Source organism: Numenius arquata, chromosome 6, assembly GCF_964106895.1.
Source record: "Numenius arquata chromosome 6, bNumArq3.hap1.1, whole genome shotgun sequence".
NCBI classification, from domain to species: domain Eukaryota; kingdom Metazoa; phylum Chordata; class Aves; order Charadriiformes; family Scolopacidae; genus Numenius; species Numenius arquata.
This window is the reverse complement of record NC_133581.1, coordinates 20273233-20297510: the sequence shown is the minus strand read 5'-3', so window position 1 is coordinate 20297510 and position 24278 is coordinate 20273233. Positions and strand designations below refer to the sequence as shown.

The 24278-nt window shown below is 37.7% G+C and overlaps 1 protein-coding gene across 1 annotated transcript; it reads right to left on the bottom strand.

The window, feature by feature from the left end:
- Positions 1-2010: 2010 nt before the first annotated feature.
- Positions 2011-23923, bottom strand: COPB1 (COPI coat complex subunit beta 1). The gene is made up of 22 exons (XM_074148391.1): positions 23830-23923; positions 20928-21079; positions 19954-20183; positions 19025-19194; positions 18273-18387; positions 17595-17687; positions 16936-17073; positions 15789-15908; positions 15256-15363; positions 15015-15161; positions 14442-14587; positions 13319-13415; positions 12568-12728; positions 11975-12095; positions 10892-11119; positions 10539-10718; positions 9635-9779; positions 8061-8180; positions 7472-7617; positions 6043-6132; positions 5118-5273; positions 2011-3821 (listed from the first exon to the last, which is right to left on the bottom strand). Exons 2-22 carry the CDS (start codon positions 21016-21018, stop codon positions 3762-3764), a joined length of 2862 nt encoding a protein of 953 aa, XP_074004492.1. The 5' UTR covers positions 21019-21079; positions 23830-23923; the 3' UTR covers positions 2011-3761.
- Positions 23924-24278: the final 355 nt, after the last annotated feature.

Here is a 24278-nt window from a genome sequence, read left to right as displayed (position 1 = left end):
TTCTGAAATCAGAGCTGTGGAATAAAGTTACCTTATCCAAGCATAGTGTATGCAATACATACATACTGCTGCTCAGAAAACAGACTAGTAACCTCCTTGTACAAAGCTTTGAACACAGCATAGCCACAGTGCTACCCTAGCTTTTACTGAGTTTTGCTGCAATGAAAAAGTTGTAAAGTGGATCCTTAAGTAGGATAGTCTGTTTGAGACATTCTCTGTATATGCAAAACAGTTCTCCAGTATCTAGAAAATGATTTGCACCCCCTTAATGTTGATCAAACACTTCAATAGCAATTACTTAAGAGTTCCCGTTCTCCTTAAACCAGCAATTTCTAAAGTGAACAGTGGTGCATGTGTTTCTCAGCTCTCCTTTTTGCTCCTAATTGCCAATCCTCACGGAAACTATGATAATCATACATCAACTTTCCTTCTATTTCCCTTCCCTGTAAGTGGTAATGGTAGTTTTCACAAGTACAGTTTTTTTAAGCAGTGACAAGGCAACTGACCACACAGGAGTGGCTAAAGACCAGTGGACCACCACTCTCAAACGACAGAATTTGAGAATCCTGTCTGCATACACTGACAGACACACAAAATCTCTCAGTCAGTCTTTAGAAAAAAGTGCTCTGAACTAGTCTATTATCTGAGCTACTGAGCAAAAGCTTAACCAAAACACCAAAGGATATATATAAAAGGATAGATTTTCACCTCTGAAGTATAGACATGAAACATGCATCTAACTTTTTTTAGCGTTCAGGCTACTGAAAAAAAATGCACGGCACCAATGAGGACTTCTGTACAAGACCAATTCAGCAGGAGAGCTACTGAAAAGCATGGCAGGTGGAAACTGAATCCTAAAGTCACGACAGCTTCTGCTGAACAGGTGTTCTCATGTCCTTGTATAAAGTTCTGACAGCAAAAGGTAATCTAAACAAAGTTAAATTCTGTGCCCCTCCCAGCTGACAAAGTCACATGAAATCTGGACATCTGCACACGCCAGGATGTTTTTCTATTCTCCAAGGAGGACAGCAAATTGTGACTGAAACAGGGGTTGGGTAACAGATACTGGAAGTCATCCTCCTTCTCCAAAAACATCCTTTCCTTGGCTGTGGTCAGCAAATCCATCTCCTTCACACCAGTCAGTATACACACAGCTATGACAATCTCTGTTAGTGTCCTACTAATCACAACGTCTTTGTGAAGAAATTAAACCCTTCACTGTAGTCCCAGGATTTTCTTGTCTCTTGGTTTGGCTTAAAGTGATTGGAGAATAAAATACCCCCCACACATCCCCAAGCAGCATAGTGATATCCATGAAGTTTCAGAGGAGAGAACATACCACATAATCCTATGCTTTTCTCCTAACATCCTCCCCAAATTATGAAGTACTGAGCAATTAAGATCACAATCTGATTATCTCTACTATATCCTTGTGAATCTGGCACAACTTCACAGAAGGCAACACAACCGCTGTCAGATCATGTAGAGACATAACTTCATTACCAAGGCAGACCTGCACATCCAGAGCTTCAGCTCCTGCCAGTATCATGTGATGCACGAATCAGAGCCTTCATTAAAAAGCAAAATAATGGCAAAACCAAAAAGGGATTTCAAAACATGCAAAACAAAAAGGTCACTCAGCAAATCCATGCTGCACCATCTTACCGATTTACTGTCTCTAACACCTACTGGAGTAAAAAAAACTGGACAACCCCCACTATAGCAGGTAAAGGTTTAAAAATCACATCATCATAATAGTGTCAACAATATCTACTATTTAAATTTGAAACATACATTACTGTCACCTGTACATTTCACGGCCATATTTGATGCTTACAGAAACGCACAAGGAAATCAGAGCCTTCAGACACTACTTCTAAGTTTTTTTTCCTCTGCTCAGACAAACTTATGGCAACAGCCTCCTTATCTAAGGCTCTTTCCTTTTTCTTTTTGTATATAATAAGCGTGAGGTATGTGCCTATGAGAAAATAGCAAAATAAACATTTTTTACACATATTTCAAATATATTCACATATTTCAAATCTACAATATTTAACAAAATACATGACTTTAGCAGTGTCAGACTTGTCTGTACTAGAGGTATGCACACTGGAGTACAGTAACACAGACTTCGGTACTGTTAGATACAGCATGGCTTTGATGGCTAATAGCTTAAAAAGATAACGAATACCAGCGGACTTCTATTGATTTTATAATTTTTATGTACTAAAAATTCAGAATGGTACAGCTGCATCAGTGTAAAGTTTTAGCTGTTAACAAATCTGCCCCATTTTTTACTACAGGCAAACTACTTTCTTGTGGCACCTAAGCTTAAGGACAGGGTTGGAATGAATAGTGAAACTAACGCTTATAAGAAAAGATCAAAGCTGGCAAAAAGTAGTACTGGGAGGAACAAGCTTATTTATGCGACTGTCCCATTTATAGGAATGTCACTCAGCTCGGTTTTTGCATTGTACTTCTAGGGCTATCATTTAGTCAGATAAAATGCAGCAGCCTAGACTCTTTCATTTCAGAATTTACATGTGTGCTCCTTCCTGTTCTTACTGAGAGTGGAAAATAAGTACTTTCATCATTGAGGCCTTAAAAGTTTTGGGACTCAAGTGCTCAGGATACTAACTCAGTTCTCTTCTGTCCTACTGGAGCAGGACACAGCTGTTTACCTTCAGCAGCAGGACTTTCTGCCAAGTGGAAGAGTACTGTTGGCTCTGGAGATTCTTCTGTAGAATTAATTGTTTGCAACAATTTAACAAATTCAGAATTAATGCTCAACAGATTCAGCAAAAAGTGTTTTCAATCTAATGGTTATGTTTTAATCAGCTGCTAATTTGCATAACATTTAGTAGCCAAATGGTGTTAACTCATTTCCACATCCTGACCCGACCAGCACTCACAATTCTTCCTTTTCCGCAATTCCTCAACTTGGTTCAATTCACTGCAAGATCATAATCACTCTGAATCCTTCCTTCCTGAGTTTACACAAGTGGCTAATGGCTGCGTGCACTGAAAACACTGCTTACGCTGCTACAGCTTTAATATTGCACTCGGCTGTCTTTTCTGTATTAACTAAAAAATAAGACCACCACCAGCAATGTGATGTTATTCATGATAATGCTGTTAGGAAAGCACTTCCAAAATAAAGTTTAAGGTTCTGCTGCTTGCTGGAAAACACTGAATTTTGACAATCTCTTTTCTGATATTACAGGCTTGTCTGTGCCAAGTGATTACATTACTAAACCAACCACCTAGTACATACAGCCTTTGATTTAGTTGTCAAATATCTAAATTCTCCTAGGTATACCAGCATATTTCAAGAGTCATGATCACACATTCACACAACTCAGGCCTAGTCATTATTGTAAACGCTTAAGCTATTACACACTCCCACTTTCTTGGAGTATCAAAATACCCCTGCCAGATATTCAATACTGATCAAATAATACAGAGTTTATAATTTCCAGACAAAACAGTACTGGCATAATTTGTTTATTGTACTATGAGCATCAGTATACATCAGAGACAAAGGAAATATGACTTCCAGGACAAAGAAAAAAACCTGGAGTTTTAAAATTTTGCTCAGTATCAATCATGGGGAACCTATAAATTACCTGCTGGAATGCTTTCAGCTCAAAAGCTTGGCTTCTACAATTACAGAACACTGAAGAACAGAAGATGTTCTGGATCCCAAAAGCCACATACCTAAGGTTAAATTGTAAAAGACCTGAAAAGACACTAGGTAAAATTTATAAACTTGTTTTCTTCTGAGACAGATTGATCTTATCTCCAAGACTGAGGGCCATTCCCTGTAAGGAAGAGAAAGAAGACATTCATGACATGCATGCTTCAAAATACCTTTTATCTATATTCAAATGAAAGTTCCATACACAGAAATCTATGAAGTTAGTGGCATGGAAATTAAAGCATTTCTAACTGTTCATTTATTCATACACATTAAAGTGCACACTTTCTTAACACTAGGTAAAGGCTAGATCTACATATATTATTGAAATAATGAAATCTGAGCTAGCAACTGCTATATCTGTTATCAAGACAGAAAGCAGAAAAATGAAAAATTGTAAGCCTTTTGACTTCCCAACCAGTTGGAAGTATGCTGTCACTATAGAAATTGGAACTGTCAGTCCAGTTACTGAAATTCAGCTTTGAAAGCCTCAGTGCTGCTACTAGCACTCAATGCACTAAAGCTATAGAAAATCATTTAGTCACAGAGCCATATTAATATGGCATAGAAACTGAAGAAATCTCAAAAGAAACTGCACAAATAAATCCACCTAATCAACAGAATGATCTCAAAATTAAACTAGGGTCGCATATATAATTGAATATACTATTATGTGAAAATGCCACTGTAAACATATTAGAAAAATTAAACCACTCTCAAATATCTAAAAGGACATCACAAACTAAATGGTTTTATGTGATGAACGTGAAAATTCTCAGGCAGTCCTTTATTAGACGCTGTTTAAAATACTTTTATTGGCTGGCTTTTTTGTTATTAAACCGTTCCAAACTTTGTACTTTTTCAGTCAGGAGGAAGAAATTTTAGAATCCAAAGCAGACTCATAGATGTACCTTTAGAAAATAATGCTACTGAAAGACTTTGGGTTTTGTTGTTTTTAAAATGAATCAGTGCACAGCAATTGCATAAAATCTCCTTGTTATATGAAATTGAAATGTATAATTCAGCAGGAAACAGATCATGGAACCTTGGGGAGCATTTGCTCTTAATTTAAAAGCAAATCAAGTACACTATCTTATTTGCAGCACTATGGATAAAATAAGAAAATCTTGGCCCAAAGGCCTATTCTATGCTAATGCACTGGGAGAGAAAATGTACAACGTGGTTTTAGGGTATGATTACACCTAACTAAAAAGCCGTATTTTCCTCACAAAACGTGTCTAAGATAGTTTTTTAACACTAAGGCTGAAGTTCCTATATTCTTCTTCCCTAAAAACCTTCCCATTTACCAAACACTAGGAGTTAATTAACATCCAAAAATTTGCAAGTATTTTTAGAGTGCTCAGTACATTTTCTTAAAAATGACAAGGAGAAACAGTGCTCTAAATAGAAGCCACATTACCTGACTCTTTGCACGGATTCGTATGTGACCAGTGACAGGTGCCTCTGGTCCGAGATGAATTGGCTTTTCAATGCTGACATTTGCAAGGGCATCTTCTCCAAATATGGAACGTGCATAAAGATTGGCTGCCATAAAGCCACAATAACCAGAAAGTGCCTGCAACAAGCACATTTGAACTCTTTAGAAAGGCCAAGATACTTAAAATACATTTTAATTCATCCTACGTACAGCTAGACAAATATCAGTATTTAACATTTAAGCTTCTTTCTTTGCAAGCAACATTTCAAAAACTGTGAGAATCATGCGATGGGAAACAGTGGTGGTCTTTTTCTAAAATTAATATTTTATTATTGAAAGATATCCAATTTACAATATTCATCAAAACAAGGTAGGATGCGATTTTTTGATCTGATTTAATGAACAGCGAAATGGTAAAGTAGCTAAATAGTAGCAATAGCTACTACACCTATTTTGGCTACTACACATGTATTACCTGATAGCTGTTATATATTTTATCTTAAAAGCATACAGCTATTCTGTATACATATTTTGCTCTCAAACAAAAATGCTAAATTGGCAAAAGAAAGCTAAATTTTGACAGAGGACAGAACTTGGAGCTACTGAAAAAAACCACCTGTATAAAACCAGATGGTTCCACCAAATCTATACCACAGCTTAGCTGCTACTAATTAAAACAGATATTTTCTAGCTGGGTGAGAAATAGCTAAAGTGATTAAGTGACACAGAATTTTGATAACATTAACTGACTTTTACTCAGAGCACTCATTTAAAAAGTTTTAAGTATATGTACTATTTCATATTGTAATCAAGTGTCTTTAGTAATATTTATAACAAATGCTAAACAAATTAAACAAAGCACACAAACTAAAAAGGGTGTCTAAAAGTCTTCAAGCAAATAACTCACCTTCTCTGGCGTCAGGCATTTCATATTGGTTGACTTCAGTATGTGCTGTAAGTATTCATTTAGATCAATGATGTTGGTATTCACTGTAACCTTCAAGAAGGGAAAAAAACAGCAATTACTTTACCTAGCCTTTCAGGCATTTCTGAAACCAACTCTTCTTCAGGACTCTATAAGGAAGATTACCGCTACATTTCTCCTTGAGGAACACCACATTCAGTAAGCCAGCTCCAAATCATGTTATGTGGTGGCATAATACAAAGTCTACACCTCCTGCCATCCACTTGTTAAAGGGTGGGAATTTCATGCTATGACCATGGTTTCTAAGTATTGAGTGAATATGACACTCTGCTGAACACAGACTCTCCACAGCAACTAGTATACTTCTTGTCTGAATATGATTTACACATTGCCAGCACAAGAAAAAACGGTATCTGGTACAAAACTTGTTTTTCACTAATGATAAAAATGACTTTCATATTTCCTTTCTATTAGCAAAGTTCTCTGGGCTGCATTGGCTTCCTTGAGAATTGTTGGTCTTGTTTAAATTGCTTTTTTAACACATCTTTTAGGAGTAGTTTATAAACTGCTAAGGCTTCACACGTTATGGATTAAAATTTATTGCTTACAAGTTCCCTATGAGGGAACTTAAACCCACTCTCAGGTGAATACATGTAAATACGTGCAGCAAACAAGGCTACAGTTTGTGTAAAAGATCTCCCATTCTTTTTTAATGTTTCTACTCTATTCTTAAATTATGTTGTTCCGTTGCATGAGATTATCTCCCTTAAGCCCTTTTTTAACATGTCTGTAACTAACCATTTGGGCACCCTCCAATATTAAGTGTACCTACCACTTTGTTGGTCTTACATAGCATCTATAACCACTCTGTACACTACAGCTGCACTGCAAGGTAATGAAGTGAAAGATGTCCCTGCCCATGGCATGGGGGTTGGACTAAACGATCTTTAGAAGGTCCCTTACAATCCAAAGCATTCTATGATTAAAACAAACAAACAAACTCACCACCATCAAACACACACAATGTAATTCAGAACTGGAGAGACTAAGCAGTGTGTAATTCTGCAGTCTCAGCATAAACTTATTTCACCCTTGCACCTCAAAGGTGCTATTTCACCTTTGAGCCAAAGCACACAGCAATCACCAAGCAATTTGGACACCTTCGGCACAGGAGGTAAGGCTCAATGGACACACCTCTTTTGTAAGAAAAAAATAGTTATTGCATCACTAAACTTGTGAAACAGGTAAGATAACAATAAGGGAATGAGTTACTTGAGGCCAACATCCAATGTGAATGTTAAATGAGGTTTATATCACAAGAGGTAATGTGAATGTAAGGAGCTGATGTAGAAACAAGAAACAGAATTATACAACAAAAACTCCAAATAACATACAAAAAAATAAAACTAACTTTGTTTTCCCATTCAAATTCTGCCCACATCTGTCTGAACTCTGCATCCGTACAAGAAGCAGGCTGGATGTAATCCATGATGTCAATGTGAATATCACTGAGAACCACACAGTTTCTGTCACTGGCTGCTCCAGAGACATCATACACTGCAATAAAAAACACAAACCACCTTAATGGTTAAAAAAGAGAATTTGCAGTAAATAAGAGTGCTCAGTTACCATCTGCCAGTTAACAACAGTCAACACTTGCTCTGTCTCATTTTTGACTTCTGTCCTCTTCAAGTGCTTTACCAGTTACCACAGAACTTTAAGTGTATTGGTCTCTCAGGCAAGGCTGCCTCGCTCATTGCAAACTCAGATACTTGGGTCCAAGTATCAAGCTGACAACCATTCTAAAGGGAGCATGTTCTACTATAATTCTAAGTAAAAACAATACATTTTTTTAAAAAATAATCAAAAAATATTCATACGTTGTAGACCATTTCATTTCCTCTTCCAGTATGAAGTGCTTTAATTATTTTTGAGCTCATTCAGCGTTTAATAAATGCTAAACATTAATGTTCATTTTGCACACTAAATTATTTACCTACCAATATTACCAAAAATTATTCCATTTTCTGTTGAAGCGACTTTGACATTAGCTTTAATGTTTGCAAAATCATGTGGAGCAAGTGTCAGAGGAGATGGTTTTTCCACAAGTTTCAAGTCACCTGTATAAAGAAATTGGGAGATGGAGATCAGGGAACATTAACAACAGACAATGAGTTTAGCTTTTGGAACAAGTTTTTTATTTTCTTATCATTTAATTCTATTGTCTACAGTGTCACACTAAATACTACCATAAAGGGATTTGTTGATTTGGAATATTTTTTGTTTGGTTGGGTATTTTTGCAGTTTGCTACCTGCAAGACAAAATAATTTACGTTACCTTAAAAATTTCAGTTAAAATATTAATGTATTCACCCAAACACCAATGAAAACAAATATAAATACTGACCTAAATTGGCTTTGGATTGAGTCTTGTATTAAATTTTTAACTATCAGAAGACGGTTAATTTTACCTTGTGTTTTAATCACTGACAACATCATAATACCTAATCCTACAGTCCAGTGTCTCAAAACCAAAGTTCAACGTCCAGTATTACATGCACTAAGCTATTTATAAACAGGCCAAAGTATCACCTTGATTTTGAATGTAATTGCTTCCAGGAAACAGTAAGAGATGTATTTTTCCTAGTCCTTTAGCAAGACTCCTTAGTTCTATCAAACTGTTCAGTTTGAGAACACAGCATGAACAGCATCAGCTCTATATACACGAGTGATGCACCAAGTCAGTTTTTGCAACGTAACTGAAGACTCCAACTGGGAAATACAGATTTCCACTTTACTGAGCTGATAAATAGAAAATTACAACTTACTAAGTAATACATCTGTTTTATTTATCTCCATCATTAGTCTGATCAAATGATTCACAAAAGATTAGGAGGAAGGTTATGCCCCTCCAGTCATATTTATATCAATTAAAAGTACGTAATGTGTGTTCTCCTAGTATGTTGTAAACATATTTCAACTCCCGACTGCCAAAACAGAAGATAACTAATACAAAACTGGTAACTGAAGTAGTTAATGAAGTCTCAGTATTGTTCAAGCAAGTCTCTGGTACAGCTGTTGGTACAGGGATAGTTCAGCTGACTAAATGCAGTACTTAGGTACTTCAGGCTGAGCTCAAGAACCACCTAGGGCACCTATCTTTCTGTTGCCTGACATTTGCTTCATACCAATTCGGATATTCTCCTCTTTCTCTATGGTAAATGCACAACGGGGAAGAAGTATATAAAAAAATCTGTCCATATTTCAGGAAAAGGGGAGAGGGGGAAATGGATGGCTATTTTTCTAGTGAAAAAAGCATAATAAAGTTCAAAATCTGACGATGGTTTATATCAGTCAGATAGTATTGTCAGTGCCAGTAGATACAAGTCTTCCATCTTTTGGAAAAAAAAATATGTTTTTAAAGGCATTCAAAAACATGCTTTCAAAATAGCAGCTAGCTGGCATAAATTTTTAAGTATTTATAAGTGTTTCAGAAACTCCTTACAAGTGGGTGCCAATGCCCAGCACCTCACTGCTACTCAACAGTGGCTTTGTTTCCACCAGCGCTCCTTACCTAGCGTGGCCAGTTCTAGTGTGCAGTTCTGCAGAGTGTCACTGGTCTGGTTGACCACAAGCACATCCAGCACAATGTCATACTGATTGACATGGACATACGCTTCTGCATAGACAGGGTCTGAGAAACCTGTCAGCTGAGTAACCTGTGAAAGAAAAAAAAAAAGTCATCAATGTATAGCTAAAACCAGACAGTGACTGTGTTACTCATACAAATAAATTTAACTGCATCCTTCCTTCACGTGTCCTTTTGCATACACACTACAATTATAAAACCTTTCCAGATGAAATGTATTCTGAATGGAATTCACCTAGAGTTCCTAAAATACAGGCTGTAATGCCATCAATTCTTAAAAAGATCAGCAGGACAAATAAATGCTGGACTTAAAATGAAATAGTAACTTTAAACAGTAAAAAGAATTCATCCAGACTTTAAAAGAGTGAAAAGCCTGTTTTTTTAACTGTAACTAATGAATTAATCAAGAGACTTCTCTTTGGACCTTCTCTGCAAAAAAAGGTATAAAGAGCAAAACAAGGATGCACTGCACTTGGCAATTGGGTATGGCAGCCTGAGAAAGAAAGGGTTTCTTAATCACTTGTGACATCCCTGCTCTCTTCCCTCTGAACCTTACTGGGCTCTTCAGACCGGCAAACAACCTTAATGTCTTCTCCACATGCCACCAGCTCAGCACTCTCCAAGTCTCCTCCTTATTCTTCCCCTCTCACATGAAGAAGGTAACACCTTAAAGCACAAGGGCTCTTCTCTTTTTCCTGATCCTAACCAGTAAATACCTGGGCCTTTCAAATCAACCTGGTTCATCATTTCCAGCCTGCGATTCCCCAAGCTGATCCTCTACATAAGCAGCATGAAGTGTGTATCATTAAAGCACTGCCGTTCACATTACCTTATTAAGTTTGGATGCAAGGGGATCAGCAGCCTCTTTCCTCTGTGTGTTTCCCATTGCTGCAAGAAGGCTAAGCTGAAACTGGTCTTCTTTAGAGCTCATTTCATTTTTAGCAGTAAGCTGCATGAAGGAAATGGGATCGTCTGGCTGAACCGTCACATTCCTCTTCTCAGATTCTTTCTGCAGGAAAAGAAATATTTGAGAATTCACAACAAATTCCATTCCTTAGGGAAGAAACACAGTCAAATAATGGCCGACTTAGAGTCAAACGGCGACGTTTCTGGGACCTGCTTGGATGTGAACATCCATAAAAAATTCCAAGCGTTTATGGTTACACACTTAAAATAGCTCACCTTCTGGGAAAGTTTCTCCTCTTCTAGCTTGGCTGACAGCATATGAGAGAGGGACTGCCTGCATTCTTTGTTGAAAATATCATTCATGAGAGGAGAACATTCTGACAAAACTTTCAGACACAAGGAAATACGATCCACATCATCATCTGTAATTGGCTTCTTGGGAAGAGAGGACTTTCCCAAATGGAGAATAGTGGCCATCAGCAGCATAGCTTCAGCAATAAAGGACTGAGAAGGAGGACAAAGGAACGAGAATGGAAGGAGATTATTGCACTTGACATAGCTTTACAGAAATGTTTATTTCTGACTGTCCTGATTTCAGCTGAGATAATTTTCTTTCTAGTGTTTCCTGCATTTTCAAATTCAGTATGAAAGGAGTGTCAACAATGCATATTGTTTTAGTTGTTGCTAAGTGATGTTTATACTAATCAAGGACTTTTTTCCCCTTCCCATAGAAGCTGAGAAGGAGCACAGACAGAACAATAGAATGGCCAATGGAATATTCCACACCATAGATGTCATGCTCAGTATATAAATAGGGGTTGGCTGCGGGGTACGGAATCCATGATCTCTGCTTGGGTTGGGCCGAGCAAACAATTCACTAGGCGGTGAGAGCGACTTGTGTCTTGTATATTCTTTTACCATTATTAATACTGTTATTTTCCTATCCCATTATTGTTCTATTAAACTGTCTTTATCTCAGCCCACGAGGTTTTCTTCCCCTTTCCCCTCTTTTCCCTAGCCTCCTGGGGTTGAAGGGAGAGGCTGCATGGTCCTAGTTGCTAGCTGGGGTTAAACCACACCACAGACTTATTTACAAAAAAATGCACATCAATTGTCTCAGAGATTTTATGATTTGATTACTTATTTTTTTAGTACTTATTATCTAGAAACCAAGCAGCACGCTTAGAGACTTTCCAGAGTGACTGAAAAGCAGTAGGCCCTGTTTGTGACCCAAATTATCATCATTAACTTATCATGTAACTGGCAGTTCACTTTGGACTTAACCCATTTTACATCTGTTTAAAAGAAGAGGCAACAACCAGCTCTTCTTTGCAACTACAGTGCAAAGAGATTACTTACATTTTGCTTCTTCTTTTCCTGAACTAGTGACACATATCGCAAAGCAATCTTAGTTAAAGTTGTAGCAAGAGACGCTGCAACAAAGAAATCGCCATCAAGCAGGAATCCTCGTAATGGAGGTCTGCAAAGACAGATGATAATCAGAAAACTAGTTTAGGATGACACTCTTTAGCCTATTTATCTTCACACCTTAACATCAACACTGTACAAACAAAACAAGCTTGAAAGGACTCAGAAGTTGTTTTTTTTTTTCCTCAAGTAATTTTCCAGATATAGAGATATTCATAAGTCACATAGCCATTTCCAAACAGGATAGGGAGTGAAGAGTGTAATGAATAATAATTTCGTTGTGGCTCTGAGATGATAATGACTAGTCAAAATTATGTAGCCCACCCGTGCTAATTAAGGAAATATAGCAATTTTTCTGGCTACCAATGAAATAAACTATAACGTAGATTAAATAGTGCAATGTGGTATTAAGAAAAAAAATGTTTAAATCTAAAGGCAACATCTCTGTATCCAATTAAATTTGTGAGGGGACTTTATGTATAAATTACAAAGAATCAACTAGAATTAGATGAAATCTTTAATACCTGTCTTCTTCCTTTTTGGCAGGTCGGGAACTACTGAGAGCACTCTGTGTTGCGTAAGTGCCCATCTCTGTCACCAATTTTTGGGCTGGACCCACGGACACCTCTTCTTCAGGTTTTAGCTCACCAGTTTCTTTCTTGATTTCAGATTCTACTATTGGGATCTAGACAGAAACAGGAAACTATTGTTACAATTAATATAAAAAGAGATGGTTTTGTTCTGCAGAAGGTTTTAATAAAAATTATCTGCATTGTTAAGGTTTTTATAAGTAAAACATCAGTTACAGTGCAACAGTTTTGAGAGAATTTGAGGAGATAAGCAGACGTTGAAATAAATACAAAAGCCTCCTACCCATGCAATAAAGCTCATGTCGCACATATTGTCTTAGATCCCTCTCAGAACAACCCAGACTTAAAGCACTTTTCATTTGTTAGTGGATATAATTAAATTGTATCTTAAAATTGCCATTATTTTCGGAAATAAGGAATTTCTCATCTCCCCTCTTAACAGATATCACTTATTCTCAATATATGCTAGCTTCAGGTATGCTACTTTAAAAAAAAAAAAAAAAACGAATGCAAAACCCTAACTAGTTTTTACTTTAGATTTCTTGGGCACACACCATCACATATCACAAGTGCCCAAAACCCTGCTGCATCTTACGTGGCTTTTTAAAAATATCTTTTTCTTAGAAAACACACTGTGTAATAGTAAGTAAAACCACAAAGATCTAGCCCAACGAAATAAACACACCTCTCCAAGTGATCTGCGAACTTCTGTCATTACGCTTTGTATGTCCTCCTTTGTGCTGCAATATTCTCCAAGGATCCACAAAGCTCCTCGATAAATCCTAAGACAAGAACAGTAACTTAAGTCGTGCTTTCATGATATACTCAAAGTAGTCTCAAGGAAAGTGATTTATGGTCGGATGGTAAAGGCCAGCCTTTACAAATCCAAGGGAATGTGACTGACAGAAAGCAAGTTTGATCAAGAACAATCATCATTTCAGCCTTACTAAACTAATGAACAAGTACATCAAATGAGATATACTCTCTGCTGCGAATTTATTCCCATCTGTGTTAATCTTGATATTCACAAAATTGAATTTCATTACGATCATAATGAAATAACTCTATTGTATATAAGTCAGCTGTAATTTCTCAAATTAACTGAGAGAAACTAACTTTTCCTTCATATAGGAGAAAATAAAAAACAAGAACATGAATGAAGATTAAGGAAAAAAAAATCTCAACGCTTCAGAGGGTTTTTTTCCCACTTAATGAGATGACAAGGGAGATAGGATTCATAGTTTCCCGTGTACTGGAAGAATGGCAGAGTGGTGTCTTGACAGAGAAGTTCTTCTATGACTTAACCTTTGCAGATCCATCAGAAAACCAAGATTTTAGAGCCCTGAAAGGTACTAAAGAAGCTTTGCAGATTGCAAAGCCCAGTCTATGTTAGACTGGGTTTCCTAATAAATGTACACTAAGTATTTCCAGTTGCCTACATGTGCAAATTCCTGCTGCAATAATCCTTTCATAACTCTGTTTTAACAAATACTACCACTTTAAAGCCAGCCTTCATCAACAATGGCATCTCCTAACAAGTGGAAATACAATTATTAATTGCATCATAACAATGAAATTTGAATTTGTTTTCTTCATTCAACGTAACAAGCACCCAATATGTCTTTTGTACAAGTAGGCAAGAACGTAGCTGTACCTAGAAATCATCTATCCCCAAAATATCTCAGTTTCAGCTATTCTTTGTGTGTGGGTTGCAAGGGTTTTCGTACATATTTAATGCCAATATGCATGCAATGCAAGTGAGCCACGGTGTGCTCCAATGTCTGTTTGATATAATATTTTGGACTCACTTGACAGATTTAATAGCGTGAAAGACTTCAAGCATCTTCTCAACAATAAGAGGTCTGAGGTTATCAAATCGCTGGATCGCTTCCCGCACAAACTCCAAGACATCAGCAGCTGCCGCTTCATTATTATCACTAAGGAACTCCATCAGCTACCAGAAAAGAGTCAACATGAGCACAAACAGCAGCATGGATAAGTTTATACAATAGTATTTTCCTTTTACATTTAGAAAAACAAAACTGCATATATATCTCCCGTTAAACAAAGCTGAGGTCAAACAACCTTATGTACATTCCAATTACCAATTATCATAATCCCAAAATTGCTTTTCTAATGATACAAATTATTGCACTTTTAAATAAAGGTACTTTTCAGCTCATATTCTTCAAAAATATTTTTTTAAAAAATGTCGGAAGGTAAGTAACTACGGAATCAAAAACCCTTTATTTCTTTACAGATTAAAAATAGTGTTGTTTTGTGGGAGGCAAGTAACAGAAACACCTCAGCTTCAGTTATTCTCCAGGTTTTGGGTATAACTAGAATACATTAAATGACAATATAATTAAACATCTGCATACCACTGGAATAACATTTGCAGCCATATCTGGAAACCGAACACTACAGGAATGCAATGTACGAACAAGCAGCTGTCTATACTTGTCTGTATCTTCATGCTCTGTCACATTATTAGTTTTAATCACTTCCTTCTTCAGAACAATCACAAGCTGCAGAAAAGATGAAATAAAATTGAAGAAAGTCCCACATTTTTCCAAAGAATAAAAAAACAGTCTAATGAAACAAAAGTAGTATATTTCTTACCTCCTCCACGTTTCTTGAAGAGACAAGATCCAGAGCCAGCTGAAGGGTTTTTTTGCGCACTTCTAGATCTGGGGTACTCAAGACTCTGAGGATGTCCATAACCAGATCCTGGAACAGTAACAAAATAAGAACTACTTTGCTGTTTTAAATGACTTCATACAATTCTAATTTTCAGTACTCAATGATTTTCAAAGACTTTCTGGATACATAATATATAGTTTACTCACAAACAAGATATTTAGGTATTAGGAACTTCACAGTGTTCATTTAATACATTCTACGTTTACACAAAAGTCTACCATGCAAACTACATCGTTAAGTCTTAAATCAAGAAAGCATTTGCCGTTGTTAATTCTTACGCAGACAATAAAAGCAGCAAGTCATAAAAGTCCATCCAGTATGTTTTTACCAATAACATATCAACAGAAGATCTACACTACAAAAGTACATTTTCCCATACAACACAACACCCGAAAGCTTTTAGGAAAGTAAAGCGTTCAATAAGCTTGCAGGAAAAGAGACAGCTCACATACCTGTAATACTCGTTCATGGGAGGGATGTTCCTTTAATTCAATCAATCGATCCAAAACAATCAGTTTCACATTATTATCACTTTCTTTAATAATCAAATCTATGTAGCATTGAGCAGCTGCCTAAAATTAAAAGCATCAAAAGCACTTTTTAAGTAACGACGAGGAGAAACTGGCAAATTTGTCAGAGAAATTCAGTAAAAGACACCTTCTACATTACTATTACAGCAACTACTCAAAGAGTTGGCACAGAAATTAACCTGAGAACAGTCTTTTAAAACTTTCTGGTCCACTGTAAACATGGATTCCAACACCTTGTTACAAAAATTACACAGGAAGGCTCACAATGGCATCAGCTTTCAATACGCAGACTGGATTTCAAATTGAAAGAAAGTTATAAGAGATAAATTTCCTGGCACTCTTTGGGTCAGCTCTTAAGTACACAACAGGGCATGAAAACCAATCTAAAATAGTTGCCAGCATTAGCCTTTCTAGATATGGTTTAAATGACAGCTTGTACATACAATATTCCTACTCAACAAAAAAGACGACGCTAGAGCAAGAATGTTGGAATTCATACTCCTCTTGATCTTTTGAAACTACTATTTACAATGCTTTTACTCCAAATCTACACTTGCATACTCTACTTTTCTTATTTCCATACAAATTCAAAATTTCTGTATGATCTCAAATAATCAGCTGTACAAACACAAATCCAGGAACCCAACGTCAATCGCTAACCAATGTAAATCTTCACTGCTTTATGTTTCCACCCTGGTCTGAAAAGAGTAGTATTTATGAGTAAAGAAAGTAACTCAATCTCTATCTTCAGCTTTAGTCTGCTTTGCTAAGTGTGCCAAGAAGACTGCAGGTTGGTACCAACTATAGTACAACAGTTCGCACAGTATTCAAGCTTGTGCCCTACCAAAGTGCCACGACGTCTTCCAGCTGCAGGTCTGCAAAACACAGTCTCAATCTTTTTTTTGTGACCAATTTTAAGAGGTATTTTAAGAGAGTGTTTCACATGTGAAAGGTTAAACACCCCATATTACTAAAGCCTTCACTCTTTCAGAGTATCAACGTACAGCATACAGTATTCATTCTAGTGCATTAAAAGCTACTGAAACATCTGAAAACATCACTTTTATACCTTGATTGCTGTTGGTGCACTGGAGAGTGTAACTAGAGTACCTGCAGCTTCGTACTTCACTGCAGGACTCGATGACTGCAGTAAGTTGTAGATGCAGCGAATAAACCGAGCTCTCTCTGACGGATTCGCGTGGCAGACCTAGATAAGAAGAACAATGCACAGTCGGCACATAAAGAAAAAAGAAAACAGCACTCATAGAGCTTAACTGCTCCATTATCTTACAGCAAGGAGAAAATTAAGCAAAAGGTGACAACCTCTTCTGGGCATAAGAAGTGTCATTCACAGTTGTAAAAATCTAATTGCAAAAGCTATTAAAAAGCTATTATTGACAATCCTATGCAATGCTACAAGGTCTTAAGATCTCAGATCAAAAGGAAGGCCTCTACTAGCCTCTGTAACAGATGTCCTGCTCATGTCCATGAAGAACATTCTGATACTACACAGTCCACATCACAGCAAATCAGGTGAGACATATTGCTCTATACTGTGCACACTGGAACAGTTTATTGTTTGAAGAGACAAATGTTATTCAGCTCTACTAAACAATGACATATTCCTGACATGCCTTTTCCAGCAACGTTCTATCCCCTTTAAAAAGCCGTCTAACGTACTCTAACATGTATATTTATTTTAAATGCACAACAACATTTCACTTTTACCTTATAAATTAGTTCAACAATAACCAACTGCAGTATGTCACCAAATGTCTGGACTTGGTCAATGCAGGTACTCAAATAATCCAAAGCTCGATCCTATACAAATAAAAGATACATTATTCTAAATTATTCTGCATTTGCTCACTCAGCTATACTTTAAATCAAAACACAAACCAGCACATATTCAACACTTCAACTGGAAATTTAAAAAAAATGACAAAAACATTGTACACCTGAAGAGCAAATTAATCCATTCTGTCTATAGATGGCAAAAAGAGAAACAAAACTAATGGTAATCAGGCACAAAAGGCAATTGCCTGTAGAGCAAATAATCCAAAATGCTAAACAGACATTGTAATGTCTTTCTCCTGTGACTACAAATGCCATAAAACAGTAGATAATGGAGCACTTCTCAATCTGGTTAGGCTCACTTGGCAAAACTAATGAGAGTTTTTGGCACCGACGTATGCCTTTACCAAATACAGTAATTCTCCTTTAAAACGAAGACAGCACTAAAGACCTACTTTAACTTTTTCAATTACCAAATATTCAACAAATGCGTTAACACTATCACGTATGTTTTTTTTATGATATAAGTAGTTTACCGACAAATTACTGGCTGATTACCTAGCACATTTTCGGGTATTTAAACCAAACAAGTTTGAGGACAAGTATTCTTACCTGATCTGCATGAATTAGCATCATAAATGCATTTCTTTTGCAGCTTGCATCTTTCTCATTCACCAAGAAATCATGGATCAATTCAGGAGCATCAGGTATAAGATGTTCAAAATTTCTTTAAGAAGAAAAATCATAATTAAAAGAACTGGTGGTAAGGAGTAGAAGCTAAGGCTAAAGTGCATATCCTAAAGACAAGCATTTACAGAAACATAGAAAGTTAAAATAGTGATACATAGCTTGTGAGTAGCTATTTGAAACAGTGAGTAGACTCAAGGAGCTTTAAAAAATTGTTTGTTATGATAGCTAAGACATTATCCCATCAATGATTTCTGTTTAATAGTAACATTCAGCCAAACTGTTCAGGTAACAATTTCAACGTTTAGTATATAAATGCAGTACATGAAGAATGTCTCACTTCAAACACATTTATATTTGCATATTCCTGCAAGGATTCTTCTATATTTTTGGTTGTGGACAATGACTACTATTAATAGCATTTAGATCATTAAGAAAGGTATTTGCCCATACAAATTAACCCGCAATATAAGAACCTCAGTCATACTTGAGAGAGCAGTGGTACCTTTTGCTTTTACAAAGAGTCCCATTAGATAGAGGAGAAAAGGCAAACAAACACAAAAAACCCAAACACCTCACCAATGATTGATAAACGTTTATGAGATCTCAAAAACTATTCAGATCACTAAAGCTAGCCTTGGTCTTCTGCATTCATGACGTTAGTTTCTGGTATTTACCTATAAATCGTGTAAATTGCAAGAACTGCATTTCTGCGCACGTAGCTGTGACGATGCTCTAGACAAGCACGAATGGCTGGCATCAAAGGTTCCAACAGTTCTGCTTCTTTCAGCTTACAAAGAAAACGGAGAGTAGAGCCTCGGATAAATTCATTTGGGTGCTGAAGATCCTGAAATCATCAAAAAACATATTTGAAATGCCAGACTTCAGCCTAAATGTTAAGCTCAGACGAATATATTTGCTAGCTGTCTCCCACGCTCAGCTTTCCCATAGTCTAAGTTCCCAATATCCACAACGACACCTCACTGCCTCGTCATGAAATACTTTCTTAAAAGACTGTTGCCCCATAAATACTTAAAAATGCACATTTCTGTGTAGAAAAAGCTTACAAAGCCTGTGGGATTTTTTTTCTGCATTGTATGTGTTTTCTCTGATTATTAAGGCTGTGAAAGCTCACCCTGCAGGCATTCCTGCGCACTGGATACTATCTAGTAGGGTATGTTAATTCATCTGCTTCCAACCCATTCCCAAAGAAATTGAAGGACCTTATTATCTTTGTTTAGGAGTGTCCCAAATACACCACAATAAAGTTATTTCAAAACCAGTGTCCTTTTATGACCCATGGCTTGTTCCAAGATACTATGAAGAAGGTAATTAGGTTACCTCTCATCTTTGAGGTTCCCTAACTTAGAAAGGAAGAGCACTATATTTTTGTTAAGTTGTAATAGGAAAAGAACACATAAAAATTCGTTGGTGGTACGTCTGCTGGTTATCCACAATTATCCTGCTCTGAAGTACCGAGACTTAATGGCTAGGAAGGAAATGCTGAGCATAAACCATTTTTATATTTATTAAATAACACAAAATTATATACATTTTATAAAGATCCACTATAGGAGCATAACCATTGAAATAAACAATGCGCTACCTTTCTGTATGCATCGCATACAAGGATCATTTCTTGCAAAAGCCTGCCATCTGGTGTGGTCTTTGGCACTATCTCCCAAAAGACAAGCAGCAGTTTTTTGATGGTATGATCTTGGAGAGGCAGTACAAAACGTATAATGGTCATCAGAAGTCCAGGTAGTTTTTCACCATTCAGAATCATAATGATTACTTTCTTCAAGGCCTCTGTCTTCAATTTGACATCTCCTTTTTCTAGAAAGGACAGAAAAAAGAAATAATCAAGAAAACACGTCACAGTAATTTTAAGATCAGGAAGGCTAACACGTCACAGTTAGCTTGTCTTCAGTGTCAGAAGACACAAACCCCCTCTGAAGGAGAACAATATAGCATATCAATAAAATCCGCACCCTTACTTCTACTAAAAGGATAAAGAGGAAGCAAAAGATATTTAAAGAATAAGCATAGAGTTCTGACTTAATTTAAGTCAACATATTGGAATTAACAGAGTTCAACAAATTTCATGGCTGTTTCAATGTTTAAATTTAAATAGCCTTTTGTACTAGGGTACTACAATGCACTCTCATGTCATACATATATTAAATACTAACACTGTCATTTTTGCCAGCAAGATACAGCAGTACACTGAACAAGTGATAAGACAACTTGTTGCTTATCGTTACATTGCTTAAATCTGCCTGAGCCCAAATAGGTACTACTTCAAACAGAAAGACAGAAATGGATTTCAAATCTTTTGTGCAGACTGAAAGGGAGGAAAAAACAACACCAAAACACACAAGATAAATATTATGAAGTTTCTCAAAACACAAAAAACAGAGAAACATACACACTTCAAAAATCAACAGAAAAAAATAAACATCAAATTGACTTGTTTGAGTTTATAAAACATCAACAATATTCTAGGAAAGGCAAAATGAGAGAACGCGAGAATAATTCAGGTAAAATGGAGTATCCTTCAAATCATCATGAATTACTTGCCTAGGTCATTTTTTAAGCTGATTTCAGAAGGTGGTTCTGAATCCATTGGAACATTGATTAACGTGTAACACACATTCTCTGCTGCTGTCATGGCTCCTGGTTACAAAAGTTTTCTCAATGGAAGAATTATTTTGACACAAATATCAGAAAACCTAAGAAAATAAGCAAACAAAGTCATCCCAAAGTTAACAGATTTTATTACCAAACAACACAAAAACGTTTTTGCCACTGACTTAATAATTTGAAGGGATTGCTGGGTTTCCTGAGAAGCCACATTCAAAAGCCTTCTGTTTTCTGTTACACTAAAACATTCCTGTTAGTACCGGAAAAATGAAGAGCGTGAAATTTCCCAAAGACAAAAAAAAAAAAAAAGTAGTAAATTAAAGAAGTCTTTCCAACACTTAGGCACAGCCAGAGATAACAGAAGCGTACAGGCACCTGACTGCAGCTGAACAGACAGAGCAGCTTTTCCTATGTTTACTCACTCCCCTAATCCACTACCTTCCCTGCAGTCCTGTGCCCCTCCAGGCGAACTGACCCAAGCTGCAAAATCACCTGAAAGACAACACAGAAAAGAAAAAAAAAAAAAAAAAAAAGGAAGAGCTTTTGACTTGTTTCACAAGTTGAATCAGCCCACGAAGGAAGCTTTGAAGATGAGCACAAGATCCAACCAAGCACAAGCCAAGGATGGGAGAAAAGACAACACAGTGGAGAAGGGACCATTTCAACTCTACTGTCTAAGTGCTCTTCTAGACACTAATGGTGAAAGTATTTTTATGGTGAAAATGTATGAGAAGGTTACAGAGCTATTAAAGCTGCTGTGTAGCTTATAGTTCAGATAATGAAATTGGGAATTAAGCTCAATCCTCATTCTCATGTTTGTTTCTTCTCTATATAATAGACATCTAGGATCAAATCAAACTTTTTATTCCATTTCTTAGGTAAAGAAAAATGCTCAAGTTTGAGCTTGCTCAGTTAACGCTATGATACCATACTGACAAGCACAGCAAAGAAAATATTTTTAACACGTGAGAAACTTTGTGCTTTCTACAGAAAATATGTCCAAAAAATTACAGAAAAGTTACTTTCTCTGTGCTTTTATTACTACTGATTTTCTTGAAATCTTAGACTGAGTTTAACAAATCATTAAAACAAGGAAGATGCCTTTAAATTATGATACTACACATCAGTCAAATATTGTGTAAAAGCATACACTTGTTTTATACAATTATTATTGCTAACTAATAATAGAGCCAACATAACTGAACAAAATGATCCTCCCATCAAAGGTTGTGATTTACATAAGAGATGAAAACACTAAACTCTCCAACTCAACACTGCTTTCATTGCAGATCACTTTTCCCCTACTTTCATTTGATGATGTTGAGCAGGGCAATACCTCCAAGACGTAGAGCTTTCAATGGTGTGTCAATGTAAGAAGCTATTGTCTGGAGATGCCAGCTCCTACCCCACATCACCTCCTTTATCAGCGCAGGCAACTTCTGAGACACAAGCCCTTTAAGCCCTCCACTCCTACTTTAGTTTTGAAGCTGCATGAAAAACAAACAAAATCCAACCGACCATCAAAAACCCATTCCCAGCCTGGTAAAAAGCGCCGCCCCACAAATAGCGCTGAGGAAAGATGAGGGAAAAGTGGAACACGGAGTTGCAGCGTTTGAATGAATGGCTGAGACCTCACACAAGGTGGTACTGGGTCCAAAGTCCCTTTTCTCATCAAAGAGGCACCCAGAGAGCCTTGGGCTGCATGGTGTGCGGGTAAGCTATGATAACTTGGCTTGCAGCCTCTTTCTACACAAGAAAACACCACAATTAAAACAGTACGAAACTACTACTACTACTACAAAAAAAAATCCCAATACGACTTTTTTATAAAAGTGCCTCTCATGAATTTTATATTTTTAAGGATTAGATTCTTCAAACTCGTTTGCAAAATATCCACATAAACGACTCCTATTCATTTTTACAAATACAACTGTTTTGTTGCCTCAGCAGCAGCTTTTTGTATACTTTTTCCATATTCTTCCCCAGAACTCCTGCCTCAAAGCCCTCCAGCCAGCACCTTCATCTCCAATAACTAGTCAAACACAGAGCTGGGAGACTCGGCAGGGAGAACCACCGCCAGGTCTTCCTCCTTGCAAGGCACTGAGCCTTGAAATCGCAGTTTAATCTTACTGAGAATCCCCGAGACACAAAAATAGACACTACTCTATTTTTTCAGAAAAAAAAAAAAATCTAAGCAGCCATACCTTTATAAGGAAATTGAAAGTTATAGAGTTCATACAACACAGGAAGACAAAAAGCCCCGCCTGCTCTCCAGCTACAACCTCGGGAAGACTTATGGAGCTAAGGGACGCCTTTGGGAGCAAAACCCTGGGAAAGCATCGCTTTGTTGATGCACGATCGAAAACATATAATGTAAAAACTTAATGTAAAAGCTTATTAAAAAAAAAAAAAAACCAAAACAAAATAAAACCAAAAAAACCCCAACCAAACCACAAACAGGAGTAAATTCATAGCCAGTTTAGGGAGATTTCGCTTTTCATTTTCCAGGTGCCTACTTTTTGCTCAAAAGTCCCGGTATTTTTAAATCGGAGTTAGAAATTAAGACATTAAACAGACGCCACTGCTTGCCTGCCATTCCCCCGAGTGAATTCAGACCCGCACCACCGGGCCACCACCGCACCGCTCCAAAGGCCGTCCTAAGCCTCCGCGGGGCCGTGGCCCCCCGTTAGCGCTGATGGGGGCTCCCCGGCGGAGCCGTGAGGCCTCGGGCCTGCGGGCCCCGACGGAGCGGCTGCACCTCTTCGACCCCCACCCGGCCCTGCGCTCTCCGCCCCCAGCCCTCGCGAGGCCGCCGCTCCCCAGGCGCCAGGCTCCGTACCCGGCGGCGCGGCGGCCCGGTGCGGTGGAATCGGGCCCGGTGCGGAGCTCTGCCCGCGGCGATCCCGCTCCGGCGATGGCTGACGTGGAGCCGCGCCCTCCGCGGGCCACATCGATAGTACGGCGGCCTTAGTGGGACACGCCTCTCGCCCGCACGGCAACGCGAAAGGGGCGGGGCCGCCTGGGCGGCCCCGCCCCTTTCCCGTTACCGTGCGAGCGGGGACAGGGTAAGGGCCGGACCGCCACGAGGGCGGGAGGAGGGGCTTCCGCCTCTGACGTCATGGCCTCGTAGTACAACGTCGGCGCTGCGGGGAGGCGCGTTTTGCCTGCGTGGGTGGGTGGGACGAGTAAATCCTCAGGACATCTTCCGTCAAAATAGAAAAAAAAAAAAACCAAACAAAAAACACAACACCCCACCAACAAAACAAAGCAAAGAACCAACCAAAGAAA

What these genes read in the sequence shown, in the direction of transcription:
- COPB1 (XM_074148391.1), bottom strand. Translation starts at nt 21,018, where the DNA reads ATGACAGCAGCAGAGAATGTGTGTTACACGTTAATCAATGTTCCAATG. An exon ending in CCCATGAACGAGTATTACAG is followed by an intron (nt 15,364 to 15,788) that starts GTATGTGAGCTG and finishes TTACTGTTCCAG; the next exon opens with GATCTGGTTATGGACATCCT. An exon ending in CACGCTATTAAATCTGTCAA is followed by an intron (nt 13,416 to 14,441) that starts GTGAGTCCAAAA and finishes TTCTTGTCTTAG; the next exon opens with GATTTATCGAGGAGCTTTGT.